A 24,551-nucleotide genomic window follows, 5' to 3' on the forward strand; every position below is an offset into this window, starting at 1 on the left:
CCAAGAACTGACCCAGAGTATAAAGGTTCTAGCCCAACATAAAAAGGTATTAGAACTACAGCTAGAATGGGTGGATCAGGCATGGAGGGCCCTGAGCCAGGCGTAGTTCAGGAGAAGCTCCGGGAGTGCCTGGAAGAGGAATTAGTCCAGTGGGTACTTGAGGAAGTCAAAAAGATGCATGATGTCCAAAATCAGGAGATGAGAGAAGCAAATGTACAGGGAAAGGAGGAATTTAGCCAACTGGCTAAAATGATAGAAGCAGAGGAGGATTTAAAAGAGGTCAAGTAGGGCCTGGAAAATAAATGCCAGGCGCATTGAAGGAACTCTCCCAGGAGAGGAACAATAGGGAACAGGAGCTCCAGGAAGCAAAATCCTGCATTCTAGACCTCCAGAATAAACTAAGAGAAGTCAAGAGGTTGGAATTATGGGAGAAAAATTTGAGCTTACAGCTGGCCCTGGAGGAGATAAGTGATTTGTTAACTCAAGCCAGATCCAAGGAACAGGAGGCAGCTCAGGTGACAGTTGACCTGCGTGCTACCCAGGCTCAATTGCAGAAGGGAGAAAACCCTGCAATTGAAGGAGGCCATTAGGCAAAACAAAGAAGCCCGTACCTAGTTAAGTAAGGGAACAAAAGGGGCAAGGAATAGGAGCAAAGCTTCACAGCCAAAATGGCCTAAGCTGAACTGGCCCAAGCTAATGAAAGGCCAAGGGCAAAGGGTAGGAAGTAGAGGCCTGAAGTGGAAAACATTAAGGGTTCAGAGGCAGATATCTGAGAAGCAGTCCCTAAAGATTTCTAAGGAGGGGTCAAGCCTGAGTGGGCCCTGGAAAGTACATACTCCAAGGGGAAAGATCCCAGAGACCTAAGGAGGAGACGTCCATAAGGAGAGATGTTAAGAAAGTTGGATATAAAATCCACTTCAGGGTATCAAGCACCCAGGAAGGGAAGAAATTAAAACCTAGGTGGCTGCCTATGAGATGGCAAAGACCATAGACTACAGTAGCCCTAGGAAGGCAGGCTGGTCAAGGTTTATTCCAAAAAAGGAAAAATCTTAAGGGTGAAGATCTCAAGCAAAGAAATGGCAATTGAACCGCTGACCCACTCTAAATTCGAACAAGAAGTCCCAAGGCATGAGGGGAGTCGAGGTCCACAAAGGAAGCCCAGTAATGTCAGAGGGTCAGAAGGGATGACAACTTTATGGTTAAAATATTTAAAGTGGCAGAGGGAGGCTGGTAGATGTGAAGCCCAGTGTTTGGTCCACATGAAGAAATTATCTCTCTATATAAAACGCACCTCCAATGTTCTAATGAAGCCTCACTTTCCCAACGTTCTAAAAGTGAGGCGGCAGAGACCAATTTTAGTCCAGGAGTGTCTGCCCCGCCCACGCGTCAAACGTGATGATGTCGAGGGCGGAGCTATGACACTCACCAACCGTGTTGCACTGCTGATTGGCTGTGCCTCGGGTGAAGCCTCGGATGACGTCGCAAGCACAGATGCAAAACAGAAAACCTCCCAGGCAGGGGGAGGAGTAGGGAAACACGTGTTTCCCTACTCCTCCCCCTGCCTAGGAATCAGCTGTCAGTGCCCCCCCCCCCCCCCCCCTTGGCGACAAACCGGAGAAAAAAGCAGTCACTGAGTCACTCCAGGCTGGTCAGAAAAAGTCTATCACACTCCTGCACAGTGTACCAGCACGGGGATCAACCGCGAAGAAAGCGCAGGTGAAGACCGCCAGTAACCCACATCTACATCGGCGCCCTTACTCTGGAAGCTCTGTCTAGATTCGGTGATTCTCCAAGCCGGCGTTCACGCGACCCAGGAAGGGAATCAGCTGACAGAGATTCCTGCACACGCCTGCACTACCAGCTCGAGCCACAGCATCCGCACCCAGTTCAGCTCCCCCTCCCAAACACTCACACGGACTTCTAAACCACCTTGCTTTAATCGGCGCAGAGGAGCAGGAGGAGGACAAGAAGAAAAAGCAGCAGCGGCGTTTGTTTAAAAAAAACACACACAAGTCCCACCCCTTCAAACAGGGGAATGCACGGCTCCACTCCCACATCTGATTCAAAATTCGCTGTCCAGAGACGGAGGAAGTTTCGATGGCCCCAGCACTATAGCAACCGAACCAGACCCGATGTACAGCAACGGAGCATATCCATCTGCCGGGCCCATTCAAAGAATTCAGTACAGAAGCAACAAAAGAGAAACAGCTCTCCCAAGCCTGACAAAAATAACGATACTGTCTCCAAAATACATCCAAGACCACCTCAAGGTCCCAGACAGTGCCAGACACAAACAAGCAGCACCAACATGACTGCGTGAGGGAAAGAAGAGGGAGGAGGAGGGGGAGGGGTACTGAGACCACAGAGAGGGAGGGGGGGGGGGAGGTATCTCTAGAAGCAGCAAAAGAGAAACAGCTCTCCGAAGCCTGCAAAAAATAACAACACTGTCTCCAAAATACATCCAAGACCAGCTCAAGGACCCAGAGAGTGCCAGACACAAACAAGCAGGAACGTGACTGTGTGAGAGAAAGAAGAGGGAGGAGGAGGAGGGGGGAGGGATACCGAGACCAGAGGGGGAAAGGGAGTGTCCAGAGACATGAGAGGAGGGGGAGAGTGGAACCAGAAGGGGGAGGGGTCCTGCGACCACACAGAGGGAGGGGGAGGTATCTCTGCCACACACACAGTGTCTCTCTCACTCTCATACACTGACCACCACACACTCTATGTCTCACACTGTGTCACAATCACACACTCGTATACACTCTCATTCTCACCAAGGTTGCCAGGTGGGCGGTTTTACTGCCCAATTGGGCGGGTTTTCGCCAGCGGCGGGGGGAAAATTTCACCGGCCGTGGGATGCGGTTTTTTGGGCGGTTTTCCCGTCGCCGCTGTGCGAGTTCGGCGGGTTTTTCCGGGGCTTCTATTGGTCCAATTTGGTCCAATAGAAGCTTTTCCTGGGCTTCTAATGGTCCAAATTGGACCAATAGAAGCCTTTCAGGGGCGGGGCTGATGTCAGGGATGACATAGGGGGTGGAGTTAGTGACGTGGGAGGCGGGGTTAGTGACGTGGGAGGCGAGGTTAGTGACGTGGGGGCGGGGTTAGGTGATGCGGGGCGGGGTTAGTGATGCGGGGCGGGGTTCGGTGACGAGGAAGACGGGGATTGGCTACCGGCGGTTTTTGGGTGGGTTTATGGCTGTTTCGGGAGCAGGGACTGTCCTTCCCCATGTTTAAACTTGTACAGCGCTGCGTAACTCTGGCAGCGCTATAGAAATGCTAAGTAGTAGTAGTAGGAAAATTTTTCCCTGCTGGCAACCCTGATTCTCACACACACACTCTCTCACAGACACGCTCGCACCCACACTCTCTCTCGCACAGACACACATTCACACTCTCATTCACACACAATCACTCTCAAACACACTCTCTCAAACATACACACACCGAGGAAACCCATGCTAGCGCCCGTTTCATTTGTGTCAGAAACGGGCCTTTTTTTACTAGTTTATAATAAGTTAAGAACATTAAGAGAGAGAAAAATATTACAATATATTGGTAACTTGGATCTGTGTGCAGTTGAATTGCTTTAAATGTTACAACATGTGACATTAAGCGGAAAGGGGATGGGATTTGATATACTGCCTTTCTGTGGTTACAATCAAAGTAGTTTATATATTATATACAGGTTCTTATTTTGTACCTGGGGCAATGGAGGGTTAAGTGACTTGCCCCGAGTCATAAGGAGCTGCAGAGGGAATTGAATTGGGTTCCCCTGGTTCTTAGGCCGCTGCACTAACCGTTATGCTGCTCCTTCAAAGCATCTGACAATTAAACAGCTCTCACAGATATGCACAATCCCCCGGATTCTGTAAACTTGAGGGCACAATTTCACGCAGAATTTCACCTGCAAGTTACAGAATAGGCATTAAGTACATACTAGAATACCTGAATCCCTGTGGTAGATAGAGAGGAAGGGGGAGGGCACGTATGTTTAAAGTGAGAGGCTATAAGAACCAAGACATCTTTCCAGGTTTTGATGTTGTTTAATTCAATAACAATCATTTATAGTAACAGCACAGCTGTGTGGAAGTTAACAACACAGAATATTTCTTGCAAAATACCCCTCTCATTTCACCTGGTTGTCCTTCACTCTTTGGGGCTACCAAATGATTCTAAAAAATAATTTGACATTTTAGTTGCAGTGGCAATCCAGGTAGTGCTATGTGATTGGAAGGACACGTGGACATCTCAATTCTGATTTTGACATTTTATTAAAAATATGGTTTGCAATGCATTTAATGTGCATAGAGGTTGTTACGATCCTATGAACATCTTTAGGGCTATAAAGAATTGGTAGTCAGAACAATCCCCATGTTTCATCATAGATTGTTTCATTAAAAATATGATGCAATGATCGGCCTACAGACTATGATAGTTTATGATGTATCAATTGGAATTCATATTGATCATAGTAACATAGTAAGTGACAGCAGATAAAGACCTGAATGGTCCATCCAGTCTACCCAACAGTCACATTCATTATCATTTCAAGATTTAAATAAATAGTGAACATATTATATACTTGATCATGGTCCTTCTTTGGTGTTTCTGGGACATAGATCATAGAAGTTCGCCCAGCTCTGTCAGCAAACCATATGATCAGTTGAGCATATTTAAATTTAGCACAATTTTTTGATGCATCGAGATGGAAGAGTGCAAAAGGAATGTGAGACGGATGATAATCAAATTATGAGTGATTTTTAGGGGGATTGTTGCAACTATGAATAAATTAAGATCTGGGTATATTTGAAATTATATCACAGAATGCTGGAAAGCACAATATGATTTGATATTTCTGTTGCGGTGAACTAGATTAAATCAAGTTACCTTTTTCTGATACAGTTGACATCCAGTGAAACAGTGACCACTGTTGGCCAAACTAATTTCAGATTCACATTTATGATGAAGACTTAAATATATGGATGAATCAAGATAAGTCCTTAAATTTATAATTTATATTGATTCATAAATGTATATGTCAAAATAAATATGTTTATATATGAGGTTTTGTTTAGATTGGCGATGATATGCTTTGCAGTTAAATCATGTTATGGCAATGCTCACTAACTTCATTGATCACTCCCTACCCCTTTTTCATCCACTTCATGGCAAATAATGCCTCAAAAAATCTGTGTCTGGCTCCAATGAGCATCACTTAACTGTAAATATATTAATACTATAAATAGCTTTACTTACCACTCCTGTTTGATGGGTGCCTGCTTGCGGCTGAATGATTTGTTGTTTTTCTGTTTGCTGGGGTTGGATAGGCTGTTGCTGAAGAGGTCGGGAAGATAATTGCCCTTGCTGCTGCTGCTGCTGCTGCTGCTGTTGCTGCTGTTGTTGTTGTTGCTGTGTCTTGAGCTGCTGCTGAGAAGCATGTTGAAGAGAACCTTGTTGATGACTGCCATGGGGATGGGGAGGTTGTTGTTGAAGAGAACCTTGAGGAGGTGCAGCTTGAGTATGAGAAGATTGTTGTTGAGGAGAACCATGCGAATGGATGGCTTGAGGATGAAAAGGTTGTTGCTGATGTGATCCTTGCTGTGAAGAGCCAGCTTGCTGTTGTCTTGGTGGCTGTTGTTGGATTTGTTGTTGTCTTGATGATGACTGCTGCTGCTGTTGTCCAAGTTGCTGATGTTTCATCACTTGCTGCTGTTGATGTGATTGATTCTCAGATTTGTGTTGCTGGGATAGTGGCACTGATTGTGTTTGCTTCTGTGTCTTTTGTCCTTCTAAAGTATGGTGATAACTGGATGACTGTCGTGACTGTTGAGAGTAATCAGATGAGTTAGAGGGCAGGACAGACTGTGTTCTTATTTCTGACTGTTGAGCCTTTTTTTGTGAAGATGGCTGAGAGTGTGGACGGGATTCATGCCTACTTTGATCTCTTGGATGCTGCTTAGAAGATCTTCGAGACTCATCACTTGGATGGCGTGAAGAAAAGGAGTGCCTTCCTGACTCTCCATGATGTCTGTGCTCTTTAGAAGAAGAATGACGAGATTGGGAATAGTCATCATGTTGCCACAAGTCTTCATCTGGAGGTTCATCATAATTATGATAAGTGTGTTTTGTTGATGTTTTCTTCTGTGAAGAAGATGAATGGCCACTGTAGTATCTTGATCGCTCTGAACGGGCTTCTCTTGGTTTATCAAACCAATCTGTCTCCTCCTGACCCAAATGATAGGCTTTGGAGACCAAAGAAAGATCACAGTCAATTTCTTGATCTAAAAAAAACATGAATGTAACCCAAAATGAAGCCAAACAACAAAATAAAAGAATGCATGCTACTTATGACATACAAAAATGTCACCAGATAGAACATACCACCAATTCAAAACCCTTCGCCCACAAAAAGTAAATGTGCTACAATAAGATGTTTAACAAGCACAGAACACCAGAGGAAATGTAGAACATGCAAACACAATTTAAAATGTAGTAGACACAGGATAAAGGCACCTGACATGCAGAAGGAGGCTGTGATAATTGTCTCTGCATATGAATTGTTGATAATTTTAATATTGGGAGAATAAAAAACATGCTTTGAGAGAGACCACTGTTGATAACTTTTACCTTCACTGTCTGAAACAACACAGTGTGAATCATCCATAATGCAAGCTTCTTCTTGTTTGTATGAGTGATTCCTTGGCACTTCTTTTACATGCTCTTTCACATCAGGCAATGAGTGACTGGAGCAGAATGGTGGGCAGCTTTCAGTGGTCGTTTGAGGCAGTGATCCACCTGATGAGTGAGATATATATGCAGTCTTCGCCATGGGACTGACAGGACTTTTCTCTTCTGAAGTTTGTGATCGCATTGGAGCCCGGCCTCGACTGTGACTCATGTTAAGAGAAGAAGGTTTTGAGGATGCTTTTTGAACATTTTCTCTCTCATATGACTTGCTTCTGCTAGTAGTGACATCACGATTTGACCTGTCTGATGCATAATTAGAGGCAGATCTAGATCTAGTTCCACTGCTATACCCTTCTTCCACTATATCTCTACTGGATAAACCATAATATTTTTGCTGTTCATAAACATTCTTCTTCAAGCCGTAAGTGATATCATCCTGAAACTTCTTGGCCTTAGATGTGGCATTGATACTACTGCTGACAGATGTAGTTACTGAGTAAGAGGCTAAATCAGACTCTACATCTTTGGCTTCTTCAATAGGAGAGAACTTGGAGATTTTTTGTTCCATGACCTGTTTTCTGTGCTTGCTACGCTTTGAGGATACAACAGCTGGGGCCAGATTTTTGGATGAATGCTTCTGCATTCCTGTGCTAGAACTATGTTTCTCTGGCCGTGAGGAATGTTTGTAATCATTATCTCCATAGTAATAAGTGGAACTGTTGGAGCTGCCTGATACTCTTCCATTGTTTTCTGAGCTCCTGTGGTAACTACTTTTTCCTCGATGGTCAGAACTGTGGTGGTCATATATATCCTCTTCTGATTCCTCTTCAGCCCTTGAGTAGCAACATGGCTTATTTGAGATATCATTTTCCACCAGCTCATTCTTTTCTTTTATGTGGCGGCCATTGCTGTTCTGTGGTGGCTGAGGCTCAACATTCTGGGTCTCAGCTGAAGAAGCATTTTCTTTGGTGAGTTCACTGATATCCTCAATCATAACATAGTTACGAGGAATGTTTTGTTCAAGGTTTGTGTATAAAGCATCGGAAGAATAGCTAGTAGAAGGGCTTTCCATTGCACTGCCTCTGTCAGCTGACTTCGTTTCTGAAGCCTTGTATTGATCGTAACTGCTAGGCACTACAGTACTACTGTATGCAGCTTCTGGAGCAGTTGAAGAGATCACTACTATGGGGTTTGCAAGCACTTCGTAATTTGTAGGAATCTTTTTTTCCAGATCAGGTAGTATTGTCTGCCTTGGTTTCTGGTGCACTGCAAATGTATCACTCTGGGACTGAAAGAGAGAGTTTGTTGCTGGTTGTAAGGAAAGTTGGCTTTGGTATGTTGTCTGAATTGGGTACTGATTAGATGGTTGAAAACTTGCTTGATTCAATTCTGACTGATAGCCTGTGCTCTGTGTGACATTATAAGGGTAGGCAGAAAGCTGATGAGCCTGGAAGCCATTTTGAGAAGTGCCATTGCTGGACACAGGGTAATGTGGTGATTGAAATCTTGTATACTGGAAACTGGCAGTTCCCTGAGACACTGTATGCCCAGCTGGATACTGATAACCATTGGAAGAATAGGATGATGTGGTTGTGGGAAACTGCTGTGGGGCTGAAAATTCAGAGTACTGGCTGAGTGGGGTAGTGCTAGGTTTGGTAAGAAGACTACTGCTAGCATAGCTGGAAGTCTGCAGATTGTTAAGTTCACTGTCGGACATATAATCTCTGTTTTCTCTCAAGCATCTCAGGTATGAAAACTCTTGTCTGCTCGGTCCTTTGTCTTTGGTCCAAGACTCTTTCCTTTGAGTAATTCCAAGCTCTAAGTATTTTAACTTGGCATCAATCTCTTTTTCTTCCTCATCCAGTTCAGCTTGTTGCTTGCGAAGCTTGGTAGATTCCTGCTCCACAACCTTTAGATCACGATCAATGGTTTTCAGGAAGCCAGTCTTGGAAGCTAGAATGGCTTGATTTTCTGTAGTCTTGTGTGTTAAGCTGGACATATACATCTGTGAATGAGCTTGGCTGGCAAGGGGAAGATAACCTTCATTTGAGGGTGGGCTGGGCAAGGTTCGCTTCACTTTTCGAGTCAAGGTATTGGACTGCAGAGCTGAAATCTATAATTTGGAGGGGGAAAAACCCAGAAAAGTAAGTTAAGTAAGTGCATTTCTCTTTGTATTGTATTTTTTCAGTCTCCTCTAATTTCATAGAATCATCTAACTTCAGTTAATATATTCCACAGAACTACATAACCACAATCAAGATATTAATCTGCCCCATGTTTCTTCTTCTACTCACTTCCTTTCACTGTACTTCCTAGATGAAAGTTCCATATCAATATCCCCTGACAGAGAAGACAAAATGATAGAGCCACAACAACATCTCCTAGCAGAGAAGACAAGCACATTGATGCCTTGAGGGCTTTATTAGGTAGAATTCTGAAATTTGTCTAACAAAGTGTCAGGTGCTCCCTGCCTTTGGAACTTTAAGAACCTTCTCTGCAAGACAGTAATTGAAACCAGCAAATTAACTTCAGTCTCCTTTATGGTTCTTTCTTTGTATCATCATTCTGCCTGATATTTCAAACCATTTAACCGGCCGGGAATGGCTCCTGGCCAGTCAATTGTCTATCCAGCAATATTCAGTGGGAGATCACCGGTTATCTCTTGTTAAGTATTGCTGGTTAGCGCTTAGCAGTTAACTGGTTATATCGTGCAATATAACCAGCTTATCTGCTAATATTCAGTGCATCACAGGCTAAGTTTTGCGGTCAAATTAGGCAGCCGAAATAGCAGGCATATCTTTGGCAGTTTTAAACAACTGGCCAGCACTGAATGTCGACTTGGCCAGTTATGTTTAAAACCAGTCAAAAATAAGCCAGATGTTCAATGCCGGTCACCGGAAACAGGCCAGCACTGAATACCCGGGCTGAGCCGACCACAGGAGTCAGCCCAGCTAACTCCTGCAGTCTGAATATTGTCCCTGCTATGATTATTATTTTTACAAGTGTCAAACTGTGAAAATTTATGGTGGGGATCCACGTGCCTCCAGTTATTCTTCTCCATTCTTCTCAGGGCCTGCAGGGGAAGGGGGTCCTTACATAAGTGGCTGGTGATTGGCGAGTGTGAAGCAGAAGTGTGGGGTGTGATAGGGCAGGGTAGGGAGAAATAAACAGACTGTACCCTACAATAATGTGACTAGGGTGGATAATTTTAAAAAGGACAAAAATCTTGCAATATGCATGCTCTCTTACTAGTTTCACACCCATGATTATTATTTCACAGTTTACATAATAGAAATAGATTTATATCAATATGGAATTCAGAACTACCATCCAAATGCTGTTCTAAAATTTTCTCCCAATATTCAGCTGGTGGCAGTTCGCACTGTCTAAGACACTGACTACTATGGGCTAAATTTGACCCGGTCATCCGGGTATTGGCTGGCCACTGGAAGTTATCTGGGTACAGCCAATATTTGGTGCCAGTGCCCAGATAAATATCCATGCAAGTTAGGGCTTCTATTTGTGTGGTATCAGTACTGAATCTCAGCGGTGCCTAGATAAGTTCCCACAGACCGTCCCAGTACCGCCCCTAGTGGTCATGCTAATATTTAGCAACACTATCTGGTTAAGTTCCACTGAATATTAGTGGTAGGACCAGTCAGCAACATTTAACCAGGCCTGGTTAAATCATTTTAAATATCTAACCCTTTAATTGATCTATAAATATGCAATTCTGCCTTCATAGGTGAACTACAATGCACAAAATACTAGCTAAAAACGCTAGTGCGCCTTAGTAAATGGGGCCCTTAGACTGGTACATATTCCTATGCAAAAATGAAATACTAGCAGGTCAATACCGAACCAGAAGCAGTCACTGTCACAGGCTAATTTAGACCTGAACATTCCGTGCCAAAGGTGGTACTTTTCCGGAACACCCTATCGCTGTCCCCTCCTTACTCGCTCAATGTGATTTGACCAGGCAGGAGCCTTTACTGCCTGACTATATCATGTTGAATATCAGGCCCTAGCAGAATATCTCACATCTGTCCAGGGGTGTGCTGGTAAATTTTTAACAACAGGCTCTTTCTCCGGACATAGCCAGCTCTGCAGTTGGAAGGGCCAGGGGTGGCCGGGGTGGGGTGGGGTGGGGGAGCAACACTTGCCTCTCTCTCCTCCCTCCCTTCTTGCGGGCATGCTAGGCATACCTTTGCTGGCAGCCAATAAATGGACTGCCACCACTCCCAACATCTTGCTCTGAGCAGCATGCTGGAACTTCTCTCACATGCTCGAGAATTCCCAGCCTGCTGCCCAGAGCTGGAAACAAGGAGCGGAGAGCAGCAGTAGTCTATTTACTTGGCTGGCAGGGCTCAGCATCCCCACCAGCAAAGTAAAAGATAATTCAGCAGGGGGCCCAAGCCCACATTTTGGGAGCCAGTTGTTAAAGTAGCCATGGAGGGCCCTACTTTAACAACCGTCTCCCAAAATTCTTAAAAACTTAACAACCGGCTCTTGCGAGCCTGTGAGAGCCTGCTCCAGCACACCACTGCATCTGTCACACCTATAGAATACAAACAGAGTAAGTGACCACAGATTAGAAATAGAAACTCAGAGAAGTCTAACTCTGCATGCAGTACAACAATGGAGAAACACAAATGCATCTCCTTCTATACTGTGCAATCTACAACTTTATCAGGATAGCTGACATATTCCAGTCATTATATTCAAAATAAAATGTGTTCTACCTTTGTTGACTGGGCATTTCATTTTACAAATTGGGTTGGTCTTAGTCACTCCTTTCCACCTTCCTTGTGTCAGTCTTCATCTGCATTCTAGTCCATGATCTTGTTTTCATTTCTTCTTCCTTTTCCTGTCTCTCTTTCTTCTCTACATTTGTCTCTCATTTGATCATTCTTTTTCATCTTTTCTCTCCATTTCTCTCTTCTCTGCATCTCCACTTGCACCTAGATTTTACTCTTCATTCTCCCCTTCTTTCATCCTCCAGTCCTCAGTCTCCCTCTTTTCATGTAACATAGTAGATTACAGCAGATAAAGACCTACATAGTCCATCCAATCTGCTCAACAAGATAAAGATATATATTTTTGATCTTGATTTGTCCTTGCCATTTTCAGGGCACAGACAATCTAATGTTGCCATCTAATCACCGGTAAGCTTGCTTGCTTCCACACCTTCTATACAGGATTCCTTTGTGTTTGTCCCATACATTTTTTAATTCCGTTTTCATCTCCACCATCTCCTGTAGGAAGGCATTCCAGGTATCTACCACCCTCTCCATGAAAAAGTACTTCCTGACATTATTCCTGAATCAGCCCCCCCCTGCAATCTCAATTCATGTCTTCTAGTTCTACCACCTTCCCATCTCTGGAAAAGGTTTGTTTGTAAATTAATACCTTTCAAATATTTGAACATCTGTGTCATATCACTCCTGTCTCTCCTTTCCTCCAGTATATACATGTTCAGGTCCTCAAGTCTCTCCTCATACATCTTGCGAAGCAAACCCCATATCATTTTTCATTGCTTTTCTCTGATTCAAGTCTTTTTACGTCCTTAGCAAGATACGGCCTCCAAAACTGAACACAATATCCAAGTGGGGCCTCACCAATGTCTCAGATATCTATGGTGTTTTTATTTTCCACTCTTGTCCCCTCCCCAGCTCTCACTTAGCTTTTCTCCAAGGCTCATTCCCTCGCTAGCTTCAACTCCTTACCTCACAACCCTTCATGACATCCAACCCCATTCTTCTTTCTCCTATCCACTACCTAGCTTCCTACTCCCCTCTCTCCTATCACAGATCTGTCCCTTTCATCTTTTACACTGCCTCTTGACTGTTTTCCAACTCTACCAGATCTTTCATATGATCTCCTTACCCTTCCCTCCACTCACTTTCACCCTTTTCCTCCCTCCCTCTACTCTTCCCATTTTAACCTCTTCACTAACTCCTATCTTCTTTTCCCTCTGTATCTCCAATCTGATCTTTCCTTCCTTCCACACTTTCTTATCATTTCCCTCCCTCTTCCTTCCACTCAGAGTTTTACCCTCTACCTCCACTCTACCCCCTTATCATCCCTCCATTCAGATACTATTTCACCCTTCTCATCCCCTCCATTTGACCCTTTCACACCCCCTCCCTCCCATCTTTCTTTCTCTTCCCTCACTCCCTCCCTAGAATCTGAACTCCACCTCACCCTCTTCATTCTTCCAACCTTGACTCTTACACTTACACTCAATGCTGCTGCCTCAGTCACAAGCCCTCATTTAGCAGTCAGCAGAAGATGTGCTTAATTCCCTGTCATCAACTGTTATTGTGCAGCTAGCGTCACAGGATGAGCCACAAAATGATGTGAACCATTGTAAGACTGGTTCCATAGCAGCAGGCATGATGTCACATTTAACACATCTCCTTTTGACAGTATAGCAGGAGGATAGAGGTCCTGATAAGAAAATCCAGGTTGCAGTCAGCATCTGAAACCAGCCCAGAGGTTTTGGGGAGGTCTAAACTCCAAAAAGACTTTTATACTGGGTGCTTGTCATCCTTGAAGCTTTGCAGTGACTTTAGGATTAAGGAGAAGATTCCCTGATTGCTGAGCACATTGTTCATTTTAACAGTGGTGACTAAGGGGCCAATATTCAGCCAGCGGGAGGCAGCCCGCATAAGTTCCATGGACAACGATGAGCCCAGATATTCAATGCCAAGCCATTTTCGTTGACCGGCATTGAATATCCAGGGTTTTTTTTGGCCGGCACTAACTTAACCGGCTAAGTGAATATTCAGTGCAAGCTGGTTAAGTTAATAGTGGATAAAGATAGGACTACTTTTTATACAGTCCAATTTGCCTGCTAAACCTAGCCAGTCAGCGATGAATATTGCTGGTTATCACGCAATATAGCCAGTTAACGTTTTGACACTGACTGCAAATATTCAGCAAAGATAGCTGGTTATCTCGTGCTGAATATTCACAGTTAGGTGCTGAAATGCTATTTAACTGGTCAGTGGTTGTTTCTGGCCAGTTAAATAGATTTGAATATCGGGAAGGGTGGGGAGTGTTTTATGTGGGTGCCGTATTAACAAATGTGGAAAGAAGAGCAAACAACAGCCAGTAAGATTAAAAGGTGAAGTGAAAGAGGATATTACAGCCAAAAGAGCATCCTTCAAAGAATGGAAAAAGGATCCGAATGAAGAAAATAAGAAACAACATAAGCAGTGTCAAGCTAGATGCAAAGCATTGATAAAGAAAGCTAAAAGAAAATATGAAGAAAAACTTGCCATGGAGACAAAAACTCATAGTAACACCTTTCTCGGGTACATCGGAAGCAGAAAGCCTGTGAGGGAATCTGTGGGACTGTTAGATCATGAAGGAGCAAAAAGGGCACTCAGGGAGGATAAGGCCATAGTGGATTGAATTCTTTGGTTCGGTCTTTACGGAAGAAGATGTAAGTGATCTGCCTGTACCGAAAATAGTTTTCAAGGGTGACGATGCAGAGCAACTGAAAGAAATCTCTGTGAACCTGGAAGATGTACTGAGCCAAACTGACAAATTAAAGAGTAGTAAACCACCTGAACCAGATGGCATACATCCAAGGGTACTCAAAGAACTCAAGAATGACATTGCTGATCTGCTGTTAGTGATATGTAACTTGTTGTTAAAATCATCCTTAGTACCTGAAGATTGGAGGGTGGCCAATGTGACGCCGATTTTTAAAAAGGGTTTGAGGGGTGAGCCAGGAAATTATAGACACATAAGTCTGACATCGGTGCCGGGCAAAATAGTGGAAACTATCATAAAGAATAAAATTACAGAACACATAGTCAAACATGGTTTAATGGGACAGAGTCAGCATGGGTTCAGCTGAGGGAAGTCTTGCCTCATCACTTTGCTTTATTTCTTTGAAGGCATGAATAAACATGTGGATAAAGGTGAGCTGGTTGATGTAGTGTATCTAGATTTTCAGAAAGCTTTTGATAAAATTCCTCAAGAGAGACTCCTGAGAAAATTAAAGAGTTGTGGAATAGGAGGCAAGATTCTGGTATGGATTAGGAATTGGTTATTGGACAGAAAACAGAGGGTAGGGTTAAATGGTCATTTCTTTCAATGGAGGAAGGTGAACAGTGGAGTGCCACAGGATTCTGTACTGGGACCAGAGCTATTTAACATATTTATAAATGATATGGAAATTGAAGCGACATGTGAAGTGAATAAATTTGCAGATGATACAAAACTATTCAAGGTTGTTAAAACACATGTGGACTGTGAAATATTACAAGAAGACCTTAGGAAACTGGAAGACTGGGCATCCAAATGGCAGATGAAATTTAATGTGGACAAAGACCTACCTCAACTTCTACACCGAATCAACCAGGTCTCGATCGTTTCTTCGCGCCTGTCTCCCAAAGTACAAGGGAAGTGGATCCCATAGCGGGGCTGTCCGGGGAAGCAGAGGCCCTGCTGGGAGATGAAGTATCCCTCTCTCCACCAATGTTGAAACCTCCTTGCCCGGCATCAGCAGCGGTCCTAGAAGGAGAGCAACACCCTACCGGAAGTGTTTCGGGTGTGACTCCTAGCGAGGGTCCGGCATCGCTGCAGAAGACGCCGAGGACTGAGGTAGGAGCCTCAGAAAAAGTAAAGGAGATAAGCCTAGAGATGATTTGGATGAAATTGAATAAAATCGACTCAACTCTTCAACATACATCAGGTGAAGTCAGTGTCTTTAACACTAAACTTCAAGAATGAAATTTAAAAGTAGACTCGGTAAAAGAAGAAATAGCTGGGAAATTATAGACTCTTCAAAGAAATGTAGATGATTTGCATGAATTTAAACAAACTGTGGTTAAAGACAATACAGACACTCGTAGAAGAATTGAACAGATTGAGAACCACAACAGAAGGTTAAATTTATGACTTTTGAATTTCCCCAAACTCCATGGGATAAAGCCTTATGAAATATTTAAAAGATATTTAAATGAGGTATTAAAAATGCCCCTTGAAGCAATTCCCCCTGTAAACAAATTATATTATATTCCTAATCCTAAAGGAGAAGAAAGGAAAATGCAAGAAGTGGGGAATACAAACTTGGATTTAAACAACATTTCAGCCATACTTGAACAATCTTTCGACGAAACAACAATTCGGTCTACTTTGATTGTATCTCTAATATTTGAACAGGATTTGAATAATATTATGAAACTTTACTTTAAAAAATTGAAAACCTGTTTTGGTGGAGTTAAAGTGCAGATTTTTCCCGATGTGACAATATCGACCCAGCAAAGAAGGAAAGCCTTTTGGCATTGAAATCAAGAACTTTTGAAATAGGCGGTACATTTTTTCTACCTTACCCCTGTAAATGTATTGTTAAACTGGGACAGGTTAAATACACTTTTTATTCACCTGATCATCTAAAGTCATTTCTGGACTTGAAACAACTGAAATAAGATTAATAATAAATATGGGAGTATTACGCCGCCTGGTTACCTTATGATAATTGTATTTTATAATCTTCTCTAACTCATATCCTCCCCCCCCTTTCTTTCATTAATGGGGTCTAAGGAAGTAGAATTATTTTGTTATTAATGATTAGATTATGGTATTGACGTTTAGATTAATCTTTGCTTTAAATTTTTTTTTATTATGATTATATGAAAATAACTATGGCTGTATTTCAAAATAAGTGTACTCGTGTTAAAATTTAAAAGTTAATAAATTTAAATATAAATGATATGGAAATCGGAACGACGAGTGAAGTGATTACATTTGCAGATGATACAAAACTATTCAAGGTTGTTAAAACACATGTGGACTGTGAAATATTGCAAGAAGACCTTAGGAAATTGGAAGACTGGGCATCCAAATGGTAGATGAAATTTAATGTGGACAAAGGCAAGGTGATCCACATTGGAAAGAATAATCCAAATCATAGTTACCTGATGCTAGAGTCCACCTTGGGGGGGGGGGGGGGTCAGCACTCAAGAAAAAGATCTGGGTGTCGTAGATAATATGCTGAAATCTTCTGGAAAGAATAATCCAAATCATAGTTACCTGATGCTAGGGTCCACCTTGGGGGGTCAGCACTCAAGAAAAAGATCTGGGTGTCATTGTAGATAATATGCTGAAATCTTCTGGTCAGTGTGTGTGTGTGTCAGCAGCCAAAAAAGCAAACAGGATGCTAGGAATTATTAAGAAAGGGATGATGAATAAGACCGAAAATATTATAATGCCTTTGTATCGCTCCATGGAGCGTTCACACCTTGAGTATTGCGTTCAGTTCTGGTCACCGTGGAATTAGAAAAAGTTCAAAGAAGAGCGACCAAAATGATAAAGGGGATGGAACTCCTCTTGTATAAGGAAAGGCTAAAGAAGATAGGGCTCCTCAGCTTGGAAAAGAGACGGATGATTTAAGGTCTACAAAATCCTGAGTGGTATAGAATGAGTAGAAGTAAATTGATTTTTTTACTCATTCCAAAAGTACAAAGACTAGGGGACACTCGAGGAAGTTACATGGAAATATTTTTAAAACAAATAGGAGGAAATATTTTTACACTCACAGAATAGTTAAGCTCTGGAACTCTTTGCTGGAGGATGTGGTAACAGCAGTTGGTGTATCTGGGTTTAAAAAAGGTTTGGAAAAATTCCTGGAAGAAAATCCATAGGCTGCTATTGAGACAGACTTGGGAAGCAACTGCTTGCCCTGGGATTTGTAGTATGGAGTGTTGCCACAATTTGGGTTTCTGCCAGGTACTTGTAACCTGGCTTGGCCACTGTTTGAAAAACAGGATACTGAGCTAGATGGACCACTAGTCTGACGCAGTATGGCTACTCTTATGTTCTTATGAGATAGACATGGGGGAAGCCACTGCTTGCCCCAGGATTGGTAGCATGGAATGCTGCTATTAATTGGGTTTCTGCCAGGTACTTGTGACCTGGACTGGAAGCAGGATACTAGGCTAGATGGACCATTGGTCTGACCCAGTATGGCTTTTCTTATGTTCTTATATTGGCCAGGACCCCATAAGTCCTGGTGGCTGCTTCCTATCTGTCTGGCCCAATATTGAATATGTGGCCTAATTTAGCCAGTGATGGTAAGCGTTTAAAAAAATGCTCCCCATTGCTGGCTGAATATTGACCAGACAGTAGATAATAGCAGATAAAGCCCGATATGGGCCATCCAGTCTATCCAATAGGGTTCCTGGGTAGTACCTGCCATGCAATGCGAGTTACTATCTCCATGCCTGTTTCCATTTTTTGGAGGTTGTGCTTTCCACGCATGTTTTTTTTAGGACATGCACAATAGTCATTTCACAGCTGCTATGGGTTGAGATGCTCCATTCTTGGTTTTCATCCTCTCATTCTTTAGGAATTCACTGTGTTTATCCCTCTCCTTTTTTGGATTCCATTACTGTTTTTGCCTCCTCCTGTAGAAGGGTATTCCAGCATCCACCACTCCATTTGTGAAGAAATATTTCCTCACAAAAATACTGAATAGAATTGGTCCCAGGGTCAAGTCCTGAAACAATATGTTACTCACCTTTCTTTCCTCTGAATAAGTGCCATTTAGCACTACTCTTCGTTGTCTGTCAGTCAACCAATTTTTAATCAAGTTGATTAATTCTAAGCCACTCTATGTAGAAACCTCCTGTCAAGAACCATATCAAAGGCTTTTCTGAAGTCCAAGTACACTACATGTCCTCTGTCTCATTCTTTAGTCACCTAGTCAAAGAAATCAATCTTATTTGTTTGACACAATCTGCCTCTGGTGTAGACAGTTAACCAGTGGTGAGAATTTCTTTTAGCCGCAGCCAGCTTGATCTCCAGATATTGAATGCTCAGCCCTGTCCGGGCAACTGGTATTGAATATCCAGCACTTAACTGCCTAAGTGATGCTGCGTAAATTTAGGACTGACTTTTATGTGGTCTGATTTGGCAGCTTAACAGGCAGTTAAGTACTGAATATTGGCAACTTAACCGCGTAAGTGCTGACTATGCCCCCATACCACTCACAAAATAACCTGCTTTCAATTTAGTCGTCAGTACTGATATTCAGCAGCACCAACTGTCCCAGGAGCCTCTCCTGGCTGCTTAAATTGCTTTGAACACTGACCTGCTGTTGCTTTACATCACTATGAAAAGCTCACTATCCTTTTTTTCAGCAGCATCTTTATTACTTTTACCACCTATCAGCCTATAGCTTCCCACTCTTCTTTGTTATGAGTTTTGTGAAGAGAAACAGAGAAACATGACGGCAGATAAAGGCCAAATGGCCCATCCAGTCTGCCCATCCTCTTTAACCCCTAACTCTTCCTTTTCCTAAGCGATCCCACGTGCTTATCCCATGCCTTTTTAAATTCTGACACAGTCCTCGACTCCTCAACCTCCACTGGGAGGCCATTCCACACTTCCACCACCCTTTCTGTGAAATAATACATTCTTAGATTACTCCTAAGCCTATTCCCTCCTAACTTCATCGTATTCCCCCTCGTTCCAGAACTTTCCTTCAGTTGAAAAAGGATAATTTCCTGTACATTAATGCCCTTGAGATATTTAAATGTCTCTATCATATCTCCTCTCTTCCAGCGTTTACATGTTGAGGTTCATAACCCTGTCCTTATATTTTTTGTGTTCAAGACCGCTTACTAATTTTGTAGCCACCCTCTGGACTGATTCCATCCTGTTATATCTTTTCGTAGGTGCGGTCTCCAGAAAGGAAGGACAATATCCAGCTTTTCCAATCATCTCCTATCTCCAGAGATCTGTTAAATAAGTCCTTCAAGGGACCTGAGCTTCCACAATACTCTGGGATGTAGTCTGTCCAGTCCCACAGCTTTGTCCACTTTCAGTCCTGCGAGTTCTTCACAAAAGTTCTCTTCTGTGAATGGTGCTGAATCTACTACGTTTTGATACGTACTTTTGTTAGTTATCCATGGTACCTCTCCAGAAACAAAATAAAACATGGAAAAGAAAATAAGATGATACCTTTTTTATTGGACATAACTTAATACATTTCTTGATTAGCTTTTGAAGGTTGCCCTTCTTCGTCAGATCGGAAATAAGCAAATGTGGTAGCTGATAGTGATCATCATATAGAAGTATTCGTTAATGTTTCTGGAGTCAATATTCTGCATGTTTTAAGCAGGCAAGAAACTTAAACCACAGTCAGTGGCACTTAATTAGGCAGTGCCACTGAATATCAGATCTGACCAGGGCTTTTTTTGAGGGGGTACTGAGTACCGGCACCTTTTCCACTGTCTGCTAAAATTGACCCTTGGGCCCCAAGTTTTAATGAAAGAGTTCAGGCTCTACACACCAATTCTGCCTTGTCATCTATTCTATGACTAGTTGCAGGGGGCCTGGCTATTGTGGGGTGGGTCCCTCAATGATCACCCCACCCCTGAAGAGTGGCCTGGCATTTGAGTACCGGCACCTTTTTTGCTAGAAAAAAACGCACTGGATCTGACGAACTGCAGTAACGCCTGAGTAGTGCCAGGGAGATTTGGAGGCAGAGTTGCTGAGGAGCTGGCATTTATGTGGGTACGGATCATATTCAGTGCCAATGCCTGGAAAGCTAATTGGCAAGATAGGACCAAACAAAAGACTATCCTATCTTTGGCCACTTAGCTATGCTGGCACTGAATATTGGTACCTGCATAGCATAGATAATGTGACAGATCCTCTATCCCCCCATGCTCTTTCGATACCCCAAAATTCCAGTTTCTCCACTGATTCCCCTGCCTCTCTTTGAAACCCCCCAATTCTGATTTCCCTTTGTCAAATCCCCCTTATTTATATGTTTATTTTATTTATTTATTTATTTATTAGGATTTATTTACTGCCTATGGGCCCTGATTCAGATAACTCGAGCTAAGATTTGGTAAAAATCCCCCTCAAAGCAGTGTAAAGTAAGAATAAATCAAACATAAGCAATAAAAATGTTTCAATAACTATACAAAGTATGGCATTGTACATTATTTACAATCAAAACAATACATAATAGAATATTTTAATTGACAGTGTAGGGTATAATGTCAACACAATACGTAAAAGAACATTTTAATAGACAGCATAGGGTATAAGCAAAGATGGTTAACATATAGATAGGTAAAAGAGTAAGAGGAGTTAGAAAATAAGATGACTAATTTAAAGAAAGTTGCGTATGACCTTTTTATGTTTATGACATTTATACTCCACATTATCCCAGCAACCTGAGTTCAATCTGGTAACAATACAGTGAAATCACATCATACAGAACACAAAGAGGGGCATTTTCAAAAGAAACGTCCAAGCTGTGATTTGGATGTCCTTGCAAAACAGCAAAATCCAGGGGCGGGGAAACCTGCATTTTTGAAAAAAAGATGGACGTCCATCTTTCATTTTGAAAATACCATCAGCGACGTCCAAATCCTTAAATTTGGACGTCCCTAGATTTGGACATCCCTAGACATGGAGTTTCTGACTTTCGACGATTTTCGAAACCAAAGATGTCCATGTCAAAAACGTCCTAATGCAAGCCATTTGGATGTGGGAGGAGCCAGCATTTGTAGTGCACTGGTTCCCCTGACATGCCAGGACACCAACCGGGCGCCCTAGGGGGCACTGCAGTGGCCTTCATAAAATGCTCCCAGGAACACAGCTCTCTTACCTTGTGTGCTGAGCCCCCCCAAACCCCACTACCCCCAACTGTACACCACTACCATAACCCTTATGGGTGAAGAGGGGCACCTAGATGTGGGTACAGTGGGTTTGTGTTGGATTTTGGAGGGCTTGCTGTTTCCTCCACAAATGTAACAGGTGGGGGGGGGGGGGGGGTATGGGCCTGGGTCCGCCTGTCTGAAGTGCACTGCAGTACCCACTAAAACAGCTCCTGAGTTCTGCTTGCGCTGTCATGCACCTGAGTTCTGCATGCGCTGTCATGCACCGGAGTATGACATCTGAGGCTGGCACAAAATGTTTTTAAAGATGTTTTTTGAAAGTGGGATGGGGTTAGTGACCACTGGGGGAGTAACGGGAGGTCATCCCTGATTCCCTATGGTGGTCATCTGGTCATTTTGGGCACCTTTTTGTGCCTTATTCGTAATAAAAAACACATCAGGGTGAAAACGTCCAAGTGTTCGTCAGGGACGTCCTTGTTTTTTTCGATTATGGGTCAAAGACATCCAAGTGTTAGGCAGGCCCAAATCCCACCTTCACTACGCCTCCGACACGCAACCTTGAAATTTGGACGTCCTTGCGACGGACTGCAGTTGGAGACGTCCAAAATCGGGTTTGGATGTCTCTGAGAGAAGGATGTCCATCTTCCGATTTATGTTGAAAAATGGACGTCCTTCTCTTTTTAAAATGAGCCCAAAAGTGAACATACTTTTCAGACAAATAGGAGAAAATATTTTTTCACTCAGTGAGGAGTTAAGCTCTGGAACTCTTTGCCGGAGGATGTGGTAACAGCGGTTAGCGTATCTGGGTTTAAAAAAGGTTTGGACAAGTTCCTAGAGGAAAAGTCCATAGTCTGCTATTGAGACAGACATGGGGAAGGAACTGCTTGCCCCGGGATTGGTAGCTTGGAATGTTGCCACTATTTGGGTTTCTGCCAGGTACTTGTGAACTGGATTGGCCACTGTTGAAAGCAGGATACTGGGTTAGATGGACCACTGGTCTGGCCCAGTATAGCTACTCTTATGTTCTAATCTAGACTATAATACATAGTACATTACAATAGAATGTGAAAGTAAAAAAAAAAATACAGAACAATGAAAACAAGATTCAGCAACCAAAAATTGACTAGAGGAAAACTTTTATGGAACATCATGTAATCACACTGGGCCTTAATTGACTTTGGCAAGGAGTTCCAACAACTTGTGCCCAGATAAGCAAATCCCGCTGAAAGAACTGATTTGTAAACAATTTTCTTACAGCTTGGATAGTGAAGCACTAGACAATCTGTAGACCCAAGAACAGCATTACGTGGTGGAAGATGAACAAGAGATAACATATAGCCAGGGGCCATGCATACAATATTTGTTAGATAAGTGCAAAAAGTTTAAAAGTGACCTTTGCTTTTATTGGGAGCCAGTGGTAGCAGCGGAGATGGCCTCTCAAAACGCGATACTTTACAGACAAGCCAAGCTATGGTATTTTGGGCAGTTTGGAGTTTTCTTAACAACAGTTCCCTGTAACCAGCATGAACTGAATTGCAATAGTCTAATTGTGACAAAACGAGTGTCTGCACCAGGGGCGTATCTGAACTGCGGCGGTAGGGGGGGCCAGGGCCAGAGAGGGGGGGCACATTATAGCCCCCCCCCCCGCCGCCGCCGCCATTGCCGATCCCCCTCCCCCCAGCCGCTGCCATTGCTAACCCTCCCCCTCCGTTGCTCGCCTACCTTCGCTGGCGGGGGACCCCAACCCCCGCCAGCCGAGGTCCGCGTCCTCCTGCCGCTGCCGGCTGCCTTTGGTCCTTTCATTCTTCCATTGAAGCTGGCGCCGACGAAAAAGTTTCTTTTGAATCTGACGTCGCTGCACGTTGCACGTTGTACGTGCAGGACGTCAGACTCAGAAACAATTTCTGAGTCTGACGTCCTGCACGTACAACGTGCAGCGACGTCAGACTCAAAAGAAACTTTCGTCGGCGCCAGCTTCAATGGAAGAATTAAAGGACCAAAGGCAGCCGGCAGCGGCAGGAGGACGCGGACCTCGGCTGGCGGGGGTTGGGGTCCCCCGCCAGCGAAGGTAGGCGAGCAACGGAGGGGGAGGGTTGGCAGCGGTAGGGGGGTCCAGGGCGAAATCTGCGGGGGCCCAGGCCCCTGAGGCCCCACGCAGATACGCCCCTGGTCTGCACTAAGAGTCTGAAAGCCACAGTAGGGAAGAAGGATCTAATTCTCCTCAGTTTCCATAAGGTTTCTAAATACCACACCCCATTTCTGGTCCCCCTCTGTCTGATCCCCTTTATTATTATTGTTGTAGCATTGTAGGCTGTTCTCCTTTGCCTCTCAGTCTCGCACCATTCCTTACTGCGTTCGCCCGCTTCTCGCCACCCTGCTGCCTAAATTGTACCCTGGGGTTCCATCACTGTCTGCCTGTCTGTTTTCGTAATATCCCCTAACGTCAGTTCAGCTTGCCTCCAGCGTTCCCTTCCCTCTCATTGTTCCGCCCTCTGACGTCATTACGTTTTGACGTGAGGGCGGGGCAGTGAGGGGGAACGGAACGCTGGAAGCTGGCTGACGTCATTTGATGTTATGAACCCAGGCAGCCAGACAGCGATGGAATGTTTGAGATGCAAATGATTATATAGGATGTTGGATTGGACTAGTAGCTACATGATTTGTTCCATTCTGATTCATTGCTTTTTTGCAAGATAAGTTTCAATGTATGTTGACATTTTGTTATGTATGAATTGCTGTTTTTGAATTTATGTTGTTAATAGAGAATGGAAGTCATAAGTACAAAAGTAATGCCCCACTGGGAAAATACCAAGGGTCCATCGAGCCCAGCATCCTGTCCACGACAGCGGCCAATACAGGCCAAGGGCACCTGACGAGCTTCCCAAACATACAAACATTCTATACATGTTATTCCTGGAACTGTGGATTTTTCCCAAGTCCATTTAGTACTGGTTTATGGACTTGTTCTTTAGGAAACCGTCTAACCCCTTTTTAAACTCTGCTAAGCTAACCGCATTCACCACGTTCTCCGGCAACGAATTCCAGAGTTTAATTATGCGTTGGGTGAAGAAACATTTTCTCCGATTTGTTTTAAATTTACTACACTGTAGTTTCATTGCATGCCCCCTAGTCCTAGTATTTTTGGAAAGCGTGAACAGACGCTTCACATCCACCTGTTCCACTCCACTCATTATTTTATATACCTCTATCATG

At 43.5% G+C, this 24,551-nt stretch overlaps 1 protein-coding gene across 1 annotated transcript in view; it reads right to left on the bottom strand.

Moving 5' to 3' along the window:
* Positions 1-24,551, bottom strand: part of BSN (bassoon presynaptic cytomatrix protein) — a 304,960-nt gene that overhangs the window by 55,752 nt on the left and 224,657 nt on the right. The window contains exons 6-7 of the mRNA XM_030206778.1: positions 6,625-8,797; positions 5,254-6,239 (exon numbers count right to left, since the gene is read on the bottom strand). Coding sequence (XP_030062638.1) covers positions 5,254-6,239; positions 6,625-8,797 — 3,159 coding nt within the window. The remainder of the gene's footprint in view (positions 1-5,253; positions 6,240-6,624; positions 8,798-24,551) is intronic.

The sequence above is a fragment of the Microcaecilia unicolor genome, chromosome 6 (genome assembly GCF_901765095.1).
Source record: "Microcaecilia unicolor chromosome 6, aMicUni1.1, whole genome shotgun sequence".
Taxonomy (NCBI): Eukaryota; Metazoa; Chordata; class Amphibia; order Gymnophiona; family Siphonopidae; genus Microcaecilia; species Microcaecilia unicolor.